The sequence below is a fragment of the Dunckerocampus dactyliophorus genome, chromosome 1, assembly GCF_027744805.1.
Source record: "Dunckerocampus dactyliophorus isolate RoL2022-P2 chromosome 1, RoL_Ddac_1.1, whole genome shotgun sequence".
NCBI classification, from domain to species: Eukaryota; Metazoa; Chordata; class Actinopteri; order Syngnathiformes; family Syngnathidae; genus Dunckerocampus; species Dunckerocampus dactyliophorus.
Window position 1 is genome coordinate 46,535,474 of NC_072819.1, and position 13,594 is coordinate 46,549,067.

Sequence of the window (13,594 nt, forward strand, 5' to 3'; positions counted from 1 at the left end):
ATCGGCTTTTGTGATCGGCGTTGAAAGGCGTTTACTGAGGCATATATGCTTTTATATATGATTTTTCACGGAAATCCGCCGATATCGATCGGTGGATGATCCATCGGAGCATCCCTAATAATAAAGAAAGAAAATAAGTAAAATAAAAACATTTTAAATAAATTATTAATTATTAAGAAGAAGAAGAATGAACATATGAGAATGAAAACTAATTCACACGTGGCTCCTTTTCAATAATGTGAGACTGGCTTCTGCACTACGCACTTCTTACCCAGGCGGAGGAAAAAGTAGTTCCCCCTAACCGCATATCATTTACACAAAATCTCAAATATTTCACTCTTTTCCACAGAGTTCCTGCTAATGATACACTGTGCATTACCTCAAATGACTGACGTATCGAAGTATCGATATTTTGATTTGAGAGCTGATTTTACAGCATGAAAATTGGTATCGGCGGTACCCATATTTCAGTATCGATCCGCACATCACTAACCGTGTGAGTCGGTAACTGTGTGTTTTGCTTGCCCAGTTAAAAAGCTATTTCCCTTGCGCAAGCTAAAATGCCTCTGACCATCTCCCAGGGGTGGTTGGGTCGCAGTTACACAAATTTAGTATCAGGTAGGGGGCCACGAAAGATTTTCAGAGCCCTGTTTTAGCTGATTGGCTGGAAGAACTCACACACATCTACTGCCTAATTGGATGAATGGGGATGGCTGGATATTGAAGCATGACAGCCAAATGTGGTAACTGCCCTATGAAGGGCCACACACCCTTTTAAAATAACAACTTGTTTTACTGTCACAGCGATGACTGAATGTGCATCCACCCCCTGTACTAGCGATGTACTTACTGTGGTGAATAATACCCGTGGGTAGCACACAGATGCTACATTGTGAATGATGAACAATTCTTGAACTATTTGTACTTTCCTGAATGAAACGCACAGTTCAAATCCAAAAAGCAGCTGCATCTCCACCCAAATTACTGACTACAACGCGTACAAATTGCTAATTATCATTTGAACAACGGCTGTTCTGTGTGCTCTTCTGTCGTGCGCCACGCAGACACGTCCTGCGGTCCACCTACATTGCAGCGTCTCTGCGCGGTTCTCTTGGATCATGATGCACAGCTGCAGGACCAGCTGGGGCGCAGACTCCAGGAAAGTCTCCAGCAGTCGAAGCATGTTGACATCCGCATACTCGAACATCATGGCCCAGTACCAGCGGCGCTGGTGCTCCTTCTGACGACGTGACATGATGCCCAGGTACAGTGTCCTAATGTACCTGCAGGGGTCACAGGCAATAGACACATTATTAGGTGTATTATTAGAGTGCTTTTATTTCAGTGACATGAAATAAATACATTCAATATTGTGTTTATTGTTGATGCTGCACTACATCACACTGACAGCTATTTCTAATATTTTGCCTCTTACACTTTGAAAAAAACACAGCAAAACAAGAATGGAACTAAAACAACCTTAAACTTGCTGGTATGAGGTTAATTCATTTGCAATATTCCACTCCAGACCTGTAGGTGGCGGTAATGCACATCCAACTGACACCCATAGCGCTAGGTCAGGGGTGTCCAAAGCGCGGCCCGGGAGCCATTTGTGGTACGCGGCTGATTTTTGAATTGACCTCGGCACATTCTAAATATTACGATGGAGGATTAAAGGATTAATTGGAAAAAAAAATCGAGATTTTGAGAATAAAGTCTAAATTTATGAGAAAAATGACGTAAATTGACGTGAATAAAGTTGCAAATTTTGGAGAAAAAAAGTCTAAATAGAACCTGTGCACAAGGCCAAAGGTCGCACAAGTCCCCCTTTTACATAGCTGTCTCATGCAATGCCTGTTTCGACGGAGTCTTAAAATAATCTGAGATTTCGCGAATAAAATTGTAAATTTACGACAATAAAGTCGTACATTTACGAGAAAAAAAATGTAATATTACAAGAATAAAGTCGTAAATTCACAGCTTTAAAATTCAATTTCCTTCCTTCCTGAAGAGCTAGGCTCTATTTTCCCTCTGAGACGGCGACGCGTAAAATTACGACTTTATTCTCGTAAATTTATGACTTTTTTCTCATAAATTTACGACTTTATTCTCGGAAATGTACGACTTTATTTTTTTTCAGTGTGTCCCCGATACTCTGTCATAAAAAAATAGAAGTAAACAGAAAAACTCCCCCCAAAAAAGTGGCAAATATACACATTTATTTGTCCAATCTGTTCTTTTAAAGACTACTGGTAACATAAGCTAGCCGGTGGTGTTCTTCTTCAGCGACAGCACCTTTAACTAACCGACCAACAAATCTCAGTAAAAACAAACTATTTTGCATGAATATCTATAATTATTCTCTATAGAATTTACTTTTTGCTCATATTTTGGAGTGTTTCTGGAACGGATTCATTGGATTTACATTATTTCCTGTGGGAAAAATTGCCTCGGTTTTTGTACATTTCAGTTTTCGTCAGACCTTTTGGAACAAATTAATGACAGTTCCACAGTACAATATTAGAATGTAAGTCTTGCAACTGCTTTCAGGGTTTGCCCTAGGATTTCTTGAAGCTGTGGTGGTGGGCTGCATGGGAGGGCGGACTGCAGCCGCTGTGTCGTGCCGCTGCTGCGTCTGCAATTTTTTTTTTTTACGGCAAATAGCAATTTTTTAACGACTTATTTATTTAACATTTTTCAACAGCTACCCGAACATGAAGCAAGTACATTGCAAAACTGCTAATTTAATGGCAAAGTTGCTGACAGCACTGCCAACATTGACACCCCTGTGATAGCCTCACTGTCTACAGCTGCACACACTACGTGCTTCAGGTGCACAACGTCGACACACAACTCGTGTTTTTGAAGACAAGCCATAAGTATTATAATGATAGCAAGAGAGCAAGATTAAGTGACACTTTAACAAAGTAAGTTGTGATGATGATACGTGATCGATGTAGCCCGTGAACGTAATAGCCGCCAGCCAGGCCTGGAAACAAAAATGTCAGAAAGTGGAATGATTTTGAAACGTGAGCGATCGCACACGCTGGCATAGATAGGCTGGGCATGTGACAAGCTGTCGTCAATTGAGCACACATTTTACGGGCTATTGTTCATTCTCACAATAATAAGGAACAGTGAAAGACGTGTTGGTCACTGGTCAAGTGCCAGCGAAGCAGACAAGCAATTCCTGGGTTTGCTTATCACAATGAAACACTTTTATGATATTTTAAATCGTTTTCAAACGAATTGTGGTCAATATGTGCAAACATATTAAGCTCTATATGTATCTATATCGCATATATACATACATTCATACAATATACGACTTAAAATTGTTTTCAAGTTTTCAACAAACCCTCATTTTTAAGGTGTGGCGGCTTTTATTTTGTAGCGGCGCACCGCCACGATCAATTACACGTAGCGGAAACCCTGGCTTTGTTGAAAATCAGTATTTACGAGAAGATTATGTAACTAGGCATGTTTTCTGAATGAAACACTGGAAATAATGAAAAAAAAACCACATTTGTACATTTTACATGCAAGTGCGCAAACATTTTTAATGAGTGTGAAAGACGACTATTTTAATGATCCAAAAGTGTTCATGTCGTTTCTCTCAACAAACGACTTTTGAGTTGTTTCGCGCCTTTATACCGACAGCAACGCTCAACATGAATGACGTGAGGCACTTGTGAACGTGTGCTAAAAATACTTTCAGGCTTCTCCATCTGATCTTTAACATCTTGAGAACAAACAGGCAAACAAATGAAAGACGCTCCATAGTTTGTGGGTGAGACACAGTAACAGCCCGTGTGGCCCACCCACGCGGGCAAAGATTTCAATTAAAAAAGGCCCTGGGCACTTGCGTGTGTGTGTGTGCATGCACATGTACTTTAATGATATTCTGCGTGTGCACGGGCGTCAGTGCGTGCTTTTCAAACATGCCTGGTGCTGCGTGTATTGCCATTAGAGTCATCTGCTTTGCAGAAAGTAGCACTTCCATCCACACAGCATGAATAATACAGCATCCACAGGCGCACACACTCACGCAAGCCTGTGAGCAGCAAGAATTGAGGAAGTTCGGGATCACAATGTGGTTTGACCTTGACTCAGGAACTATGACAACAACAACAACAAAAACGGCATTTTGATGGGAAACGCTTGTGAACATCGTAACATTAACGATATGAGCACGACGTATGGCCCTGGCAGCTGCTTGCAGTCAATAATTGCAAACAACACATATAGTGTGGATCTCCTACGTCAACCCTCCCCCACCACCACTCTCCCTTTTCTCCTCCCATCCCCCACTTTTGCTGGTACTGTGCGAAAGCAACCTTTTCCTTTTCCCTTTTAACCTTCTCCTTCCTTCTGTCTCCATCTCGCGCTCTCCTTCATCCACGCTCCCATCTTCTCCATCCTTTCCTCTCCACCTTATTCTCCTCCACCCTTTCCATTGTAGCAGTCAGTCTCAAAGGGTTTCCTCTTCCCCCTCCCCCCATTTTCCTTACACTTTCCCCAGGTAGGGGAGTTCATTCTGAAGGGTGACAGAGGTGCTCATTGGGTGGAGGTGATGGAGGGGGTGTGTATACATTGGGGGTGGTTGATTTAACCCTACAACTGTGTGTGTGTGTGTGTGTCTTGGGGAGGGTGGGCTGGGTTGAGGGGGGGTACTCGGAGGAGCTGCAGTGGCGTTTCCCCTCACACAGCAGGATGTAAACACACACACACACACACACACACACACTAAATAGTACTCCAGCTGCTATCCGCCCAGAGGCAAGTGGACACCATAAAGGAGTCTTCTCAGCGAGAAAATAAGTGCAGCGAGACTAAAATCAAGCACACTCACAAACAGAAAGCAGCTTTTAACAATTCCATGATCATCAAGCTATATCTGTGTTAGTGTGCGCCCAAAAACATGGAGAAGGTGCAGCTGCCAGATGCACAGATGATTTTTTTTCCCCACATATCAAACCCGCTGACACTCATTGGGAGCGCGCTCACGCTGTTTTTTCCCACACATGCTGACTCTCACCAAACACTCACACACACACACACGCACACACACACACACGCGCGGCACGTTGCCATTAGTACATAACGAAGCTGCTAATAAAGAAACTTAGGTGGTTTCTAAAGTAAAAGTGCAGTAGGCTTCTCTGCAAATGCGTGATCACTGAAGTGTGATGGAGGCTGCACGGTCCTTCTCATTGCTCATCTAGCTGTCAGCGTGAAGCACGCTCTTCTTCCTCTCTGCTTCATCTTGTCGACGCACGCTAGAGCCATTAGTGTGTAAGAGGAGATGTGTGTGAAAGGGACGGGTAGTGTGTATATGGAGATCAGGTGTGTGTCCCCCCCCCCCCCCCCCCCCCCCCCCCAACCCACTTACCTCCACACTTGTCCCAGCTGGAGGATGTGTATGGTGGCCTGCCACAGCCAGATGGTGGCCAGCTGCAGGCGGTCCCTGCCGGGATAGTGGCACCCCAGAGCCACTGAACCCCGCTTTGTCAGACCCTCCACCTCCCCGAGGCCCCCACCAGTGTAGTCCTGCACAAACCATCGGAAACTCAAAATCTGGACCAACACCGAAGGCACCAGCACGAAGAAGAGCGTGAGGCCAAACCACAGGTAGTCCTGCCTCTGGTAGTAGTCCACCGCCAGGCACAGGTCTGTGCCAACGTCCCAGAAGAAGACGAGGAGGGCCAAGATGATCCAGAGGCAGTCAAGCCACAGCTGCTCCCGCGGTGGGCAGTGAGTCTCCCGGATGCCCACCCCCGCGGCAGACTGGCCACCACCGAGCAGAGAGCCGAGGCAGGCGGAGCGGCAGCCCCAATAGCACGCCGACGAGCGGCAGCACTGGCAGATGTGGATCGCTGCCGAATCCAGAGGCTCATCGGCGTCGACGTCGTAGAGCTGGGCGAAACCAACCCCGGCTTTACCGTCCGACTGCGCGGCCATGTTCCCCTTGCCGCTCGTGCCCTCCGGTGAAAAACACGAGAGCCGCACCGTGGTGCTTCCTGGTGGGGCGCGCACACCACGTCACTTCCCAGATACCTGCTGTACGCTTCCCTCTGTGTCTCCTTCCAGCCCGGGCCGCGAGGAGCCATCAGCGCTCCTTTCCCCGGTTCATTGGAGACACTGTCACCGCAGCTGCACCAGCATCAGTACCGGAGACCTTGTCCACGAGTCCCACATCATCTGGTCCTGCTCGTCATCTAGGGCGGCCTATGACGTCATACATCGTGCTTTTTAAAACGCCTGAGCTTGTGTCGAAACCGGTCGTTTTCTCCCAAAATAGTGAAGCTTCCTTTCCTAAACCGTGTCCTGGCAGCAGGTGCAGCCCATGCACGCTCTTGTCCTGCGCCGCCCAGCACCACTTCCTCACGCCAACTGTCACTGCGCCCTCTACCGGAGGACAACTTCAGCCCAGAGTGCAACATCTGTACGCGCATGCGCAGAACAAGTATCGGCGTCGTGAAATGACGGCATGTGCTCTGGGGAAAAAAGGAAAACCCTCCATATCTGACTTTCCACTCAACGGCATTCACATCCCCATTATCTTCGCACCACCCCACACGTACACTTGTGTGTGTGTCATTTTTGGACACGTGATTTAATGGAATGGAAGTGTGGTGTGTGAAAAACAAAAAAAGACAAGTAGGTCATTACAAAAACGCAAAAAATGTCTAAGACTAAATTATGTATAGTTATTCCACAACGTCCACATCCACTCTGTCTTCCTGATACAATCTCTTATCAGTTTCTCCATGCAAGCAGTTGTGCCTTTTCTTTGCCATCCAGCATGCGGTGACGGCTTGGGGGTGAGGTGTTGCAACATGGCTGTTGGGCACATGAATGAGGTTGTACAGTTTGTGTACATGCTACGCAGGGGCGCTGCTCTAGGAATTCTGGGCCCCATGAAAAAAAAAACCCACCTTGGGCCAAGAGCGTTACATAACTCCAACGCTATTATTCAATACTACCAGTGTACTATTTACTGCTGGTGGGTCGTCCATGCAACAGTCTGTATATACTGTAGCGTGCAATTCACTGTTTGATGCAAGACAACATAATACATGTGCTGAAGGCCATTTTTTACTATTTATGAAGGACTTTAAAAAGTACCTACTTATACAGTACATTAACTTTAACATCTGCCAACAACTAAATAAAGTTGAAATGGAATCATTATGTGGAAAAATAATTTGTGTTTGAATTTCTGTCATCACAAAAATATTTTTTCCATTTTTGAAATTCCCCCAGATTCCCTGCAATGATACAAAGTGACATGTCATTGAACACAGCGTTGCTCACCTTCTTCACTGGGCCAGGGACGGGTAAAGTTATGGGCAGTGTTGCCAACTCGGCGACTTTGTCTCTAAATCTGGCGACATTTCGAGTCATCTTGGTGACAGACAGTATTTTGTCAAAAAAAGCGACTAGCGACTTTTTGCGGCGTCGTTGGAGAGTTTCTGGTGTTTGGGGACTTAAAAGTGAAAGCACATTTTGAACTGCAGTTTCTGTTCCCACGGAATCGCCCCAAAGCAGTCACAAGCTGTCAGTGCGCTGTCAGCTCCCGCGGCACAGAGCATAGTGGGGCGGTGCTCTGTCAATATGGTAGTTTACTTTTGGTCAATGTGGATATTTATCTGTTACTACCAAATACAAGAGATTGTTTTAATTGTTTTCTGAATATATTAATGAAAAAATCACCAAAAATCACCACCTGGGGCCTCTGTCATTCATGGGCCCTTGGAATCATCCTATTTTCCCTCCTTTACTGCGCCCCTGATGCTACCCATGACAGGAATTAGTGACTAACTATTAAATAACTATTAATGAATAACTATTAATGATGGTCTATGGACACCTTAAGGAGTATTTCAGCATCATCACCTACTATTAAGTATAAATGTTTGTCTGTCTGATGCACAATGTAACAATATATACCCAGATAAGCCCACAGTTATTCATGCCAATTTTTGTGTGTCATTCATAGCACTAAGATACCCATTTAACAAATTCAAATCCACCTGACTCAAAATGTGGCCAGGGTATGAATAGTTTTGGATTTATCTACATGTGATAGGTGAATTATACACACAGCAGAAGCTCCCATCGCATGAACTCTAGCCACTAATGCTACCAAACATGAGTTATCCAAATCAATGAAACAAATTTGCTCTACACCAAATGCTCCACATGTTGTCTATTTAGTGAGGATGAAAAGATGAAAAGGACCACCTCTCTCTTGATGGTAACGATCAGGAGATTTCATCTGGCTCATGACTGACAAAAGATATAATGAGTCCAATCTGGAAGTGTTTGTTTTGTGCTTTTGCTGCACTGGGGATGCTGGCGTGTGGTCAGGAAAGCACCAAAATAGTTCAAAACTCTAGTAGTACTAAGATGTTATCTCAGGTCGGTCAAAGAGTTTGCTGCTGCATCATTTAGGAATGAGATGTTCCGGTTGTGTATAATGTATTAGGCTGACACAGATGCTGAGCAAGGGGCTCTGAAAGGCAGACGTAAAGAAGATGTCTAATTGTACTCTTTCACTTTTCCCATTGCATGTTGTTGTTCTTAAAGGGTCTTCTTGAGAACGTAAGTGCATGTTCTTCGTGAGCGACAGTATAGGCTCGGTATAGGCTGTCGCATTATCCCTTCTGACTCTCGGTGGCATGTAAACACCATACATTATTAGAATAGTTAGTAGTTTACATTGTAACCAGCAGGATAAAGTCCCACCCTTGCATAAGCCTCTGCTGGCCTCTCCACAAGAATTAAGTGTGAGGAGAAATATTAGTCAGGACAGTCATTATTCTTGGTGGAGGATGTGAGAAATCTTCTCGTGCCACTGACAACAATTAGTAAGCAGTGGATGCATGCCACTCAGTCGTGAAGACACACAGCACAATCTGTTTGGTGATTTTGACTTAATTGTGGACCTCACAAATGAAATGCAGTGTTAATCATGCAGTGCCAGACTCTCATTCGCATAGAGTGGATCGGGTTGTTGCTTGTGGCCTATGGAATGTTGGTCCACTCCTCTTCAGTGGCTGTGCGATCCCAAACGTGCTCAGTGAGTGACATGTCCGGTGAGTATGCTGACCATTTGGAGAAGGCATTAGACCGTGTTCCTCGAGGAATTCTGTGGGGAGTACTCCGGGAGTATGGGGTATCGGACCAGCTAATTCAGGCTGTTCGTTCCCTGTGTGACCGGTGTCAGACTTTGGCTCGAGTTGCCGGCAATAAGTCTGACCTGTTTCCAGTGAGGGTTGGACTCCGCTAGCGCTGCCCTTTGTCGCCAATTCTGTTCATCACTTTTATGGACATAATTTCTAGGTGCAGCCAGGGCGTTGAGGGGTTCCGGTTTGGTGGCTGCAGGTTTGGGTCCCTGCTTTTTGAAGATGATGTGCTCCTCCTGAGCTGTGACCTTCAACTCTCATTGGATGAGTTTGCAGCCGAGTGTGAAGCGGCCGGGATGAGAATCAGCACCTCCAAGTCTGAGTCTATAGTTGTCGCCCGGAAAAGGGTGGATTGCCCCCACAGGAGGAGTTTAAGTACCTCAGGATCTTGTTCAATATCCACTCCGTTTATTTGTATTTGGTCGTATACCTATCCTTACTGCTATTTCCAAATAGCATTATTTTAGTTTTACTTAAGTTCAAGGATAATCTGTTTTTATCAAACCATGACTTAATATGACCATTTCATCCTTGACCTTTTTAATTAGTTAGTTTTAATTCTTGTATGCTTTCCTCAGAACAAAAGGCAGTGGTATCATCCGCAAATAATACCAACTTTATGTTTTTTGTAACTTTACAAATGTCGTTGATATACAAATTGAACAGTTTTGGTCCCAGTATTGACCCCTGGGGTACGCCACACGTTATATTTAAACTTGCAGATGTCTATTCTCCTAGCTTTACAAATGGCTTCCTGTTTGCCAGGTAACTTCTGTTAACTTCTGTGATCTATAGCATTAGTAATTTCCTCCGTGATTTCGATCAGTGCCATAAAAATTGAAATGTTAGCTCTGTGTCCGTATTGACTACCTGCTAGTAATTCGTTGTTATTAATACATTTGCCCAACCTGTTATTAAATAGCTTCTCGATAATTTTAGAAAATTGGGGTAGTAAGGAAACTGGTCGGTAATTTGTAAATTGATGTTTATCTCCATTTTTGAAAATTGCAACCACATTAGCTATTTTCATCTTGTTAGGAAAGTCTGAAATGCTAAGTTACTAATATATGTTAACGGTTCTACAATCTCATTGATGACCCTTTTAATTGTTTCCATTTAGATTCCATTACAATCGGTTGATGTTTTTGCTTTAAATTTTTTGACAATGTCAGTGATTCCCTTTTTAGTTATAGTAACTAAAAAGTAGTGACCGAAAGGACAAGATCGTGGGTACAAGTGGCTTAAATGAGTTTTCTCCATAGGGTGGCTTAGAGATAAAGTGAGAAGCACTGTCATCTGGGAGAAACTCAGAGTAGAACCGCTGCTCCTTCGCGATGAGAGGAGCCAGATGAGGTGGCTTGGGCACGTCCGGCCAGTAGAAGGCCTCGAGGAAGACCCAGGACACCTTGGAGAGACTACGTCTCTCAACTGGAGCTGGATGAAGTGACTGCGGAGAGAGAAGTCTGGGCTTCCCTGCTTAGGCTGCTGCCCCCGAGACCTGACTGCGGATAAGCGGTAGAAGATGGATGGATGGATGGTATTTGGTGGTGTTGCCGCTGTTAGAGATGGCTAGAGTTAAACAATAGAATCACTATTGCTTGAACTTTGTACAGACAGGTTGCTTGACCTTATCTGCCAGCTGCCGCTTGCTTCACTTAGAAGACACACACATACACACGCACACACACACACACACACACACACTCCTTGACTGACACGAGCTGGAGCCAATTAGAAGCAGACACATAGCCACACCACTGATACACTAAGGGGAGCATTCCCACCCCTATGAGGGTGGAAACGAGTGTAGGTTATACAGCAGTTACTTCCTAGTTCGGGGCTTCTTCTTTTGCTCTCTTAAAGTTTTAGGACAGATGCTCCAGCACTGAGCTTTTTAATATCTCCCAGAGTGCTCACCAAAAGATTGAAACTCGTAAATTGCGGTCCTTCTCATCTCTCTCTCTCTCTACACAGGAACAAAGCACCTCCCGAATGCTTTGCCTTCTGTTTCCCTTTCAGATCACCTGCGCTGTGTCTCAAATTGAATATTTCCGTTTGTGCAACGTATGCACCTCACCGTTTGGGGTGTGTTGGGTGCAACATCCGGGCACTGACGACGGTGCACTGCATTTTGCCATACTTCTCAGTGATGCACTCGAAGTGCTGAGCGTAGGTTTGGAAGCGCGTGAGCTTTGTTTTCTGGCAAGGGGCGGAAAAACGAGGCACACCTGAGGCTGACTGGCAATGAGCGCGCTTCTTAAGCACTCAGCGCCAACTGCATGGCTTCCTATATTCATTATACTGCTTTCTCGTATGGTTAAGAATTATCCACAGTATCTTTGCAGCGTCTTCCTGCCTCATGGTTCCATCCTTTTTGAGTTTATTTCGAACAGGTCAAAAGGAAGGGTGTTCCAAAGCTTGGGGGCAAACGCAGCAAACGAGCGATCCCCACCATTTTTTTTTTATGTCGTCCTCGGGACTTCCAATTTTGTGTGTTGAGAACAGCGCAGGGCCCTGGAGTGGTGACGGACAGTTAAAAGATCAGCCAAGTATGCTGGAGCAAAGCCATTTAATGACCTTGAACACAAATAGGAGGACTTTGAAATTGATTCTAGTCTGTACCGGGAGCCGATGCAGAGAACAGAGAACTGGAGTGTTATGGGCGTGTTTCGGAGCATTAGTGAGGAGGCGAGCAGTTGCATTTTGCACCAACTGGAGCCAGCAGATGAGGGCCTGTTTGACTCCACCATAGAGGGCACTACAGTAATCGAGTCTCAAGCTGATGAATGCATGAATCGCTTTTTCAAGATCTGTTCTTGATAAAAAAAAGGGCTTTACTTTTGCCAGCAGCCTGAGGTGGAAAAACTCAACTCTGACCACAGAACTAATTTGCTTATGAAACGTTAGACTGTTGTCAAAAAACACACAAAAGGTTTTTCACGGCAGGAGCAAAAAGAGGGGTAGGAGTGTTAAAATTGGGGGCACTGTGTGGTGAATCAGGGCTAAAAACAATGCAGTCTGTTTTTCTTTCTATGCCAACCATTGTGCGATGCCATGCAGGCAGTTATGGAGGGGCACCAGTGTGTTCTTGTCACTCACTTACTGGTAGGCACAGCCGTACATCATCAGCATTAAAATGAAAATGGATATTGTGTCTGGAGATGATGGCTCCTAAGGTAGCATGTATAGTGAAAATAAGGTTGGCCCAAGGATTGAACCCTGGGGCACACCAGAGTGGAACGGTTGTAGGAAAAACTTACTGAAAAAGTCCTGTTAATGAGACATGACATGAACCATTTAAGCACAAAGCCGCATAGGCTAACGCAGTGTTCCAGGCGGGAAATGAGGACTGAGTGGTCCACAGTATCAAAAGCAGCTGTAAGGTCTAAAAGTTCCAGCACAACAGAGTCAAGGGCTGTGAGAATGTCATTGTGCACTTTCAATAACGCAGATTCTGGAAGGAAGGGAAGATGTGAAATTGGACGGAAATTGGACAGAGTTGATAGGTCTCGGTTCGGCTTTTTGAGGAGTGGTATAATACAGTCATTGCAGTCATTATGTTTTAAGGCTGGAAAACCCCTCACAATACACTTTATACACTTTTCTCAGGCAGGCATTAACATTTTCTCACATTTTAAACACTCTCAAAGTTCAAATTCCGTTTGAATTTAATAATCAATCTACTAGGTTGGACACAATAAATTATTAAGTGACTCACGCGTACTCACTCCTGTGACAGTGCTTTGTCCTGGCGCCGTCCAGCTTTTCTGTGCCATTGTTCAAACATATTGCTCCTGCCGTCGTCCTCCTCCTCATCCTACTCCTTGAACTGAAGATACATTTAGCCGGTTAGCTAACCAGGTGGAGCCGCACACGTCTTCAACATGAGTACACAACACCCTCTACTGGTAGCAGTAGTAAATACAATAACAGACACATAAAATAGAGCACCGATAGATCGCTTTAATACACCAGGATCCACGACACAATGCGCGTTCATAAGCTGTTAAAAGAATATGCAAAATTGCACAATCAGCGAAACAGCGACTCTGCGAAAGGTGAACCATGATGTAGCGAGGGAACACTGTATACATGTACATTGATACATCTACACATATACCTGTACACATACCAGTGTCACCTTCTTGGTGCCTTTGAGACCCCTTCCTCATCTCTGTACTTCTCTAAAAATGTTTTTTTGTCTTCTTCTTAAGCTTTCTCCTTAAACTGTTTAATGTTTAATGTGTTTTTGGTTTGAATTGCATCTAGTTGGACTTTTTTCATTGGTCAAACAATGTGTTTAATGCTGTGGTTTTCATTTGCAGTGGTGTACAGGCGTACTCCATCATGAGAGATTTCGTTCCCACTCTGATCTCAAAGGTCTTTTTGTGGACTTTGTCACT

The 13,594-nt window shown here is 44.6% G+C and overlaps 1 protein-coding gene across 1 annotated transcript in view; it reads right to left on the reverse strand.

Moving 5' to 3' along the window:
• Positions 1-6,394, reverse strand: part of LOC129184635 (XK-related protein 6-like) — an 18,972-nt gene extending 12,578 nt beyond the window's left edge. The window contains exons 1-2 of the mRNA XM_054780745.1: positions 5,393-6,394; positions 1,087-1,283 (exon numbers count right to left, since the gene is read on the reverse strand). Of these exons, the coding sequence (XP_054636720.1) occupies positions 1,087-1,283; positions 5,393-5,961 (766 nt within the window). The 5' untranslated portion in view covers positions 5,962-6,394. The remainder of the gene's footprint in view (positions 1-1,086; positions 1,284-5,392) is intronic.
• Positions 6,395-13,594: the final 7,200 nt, after the last annotated feature.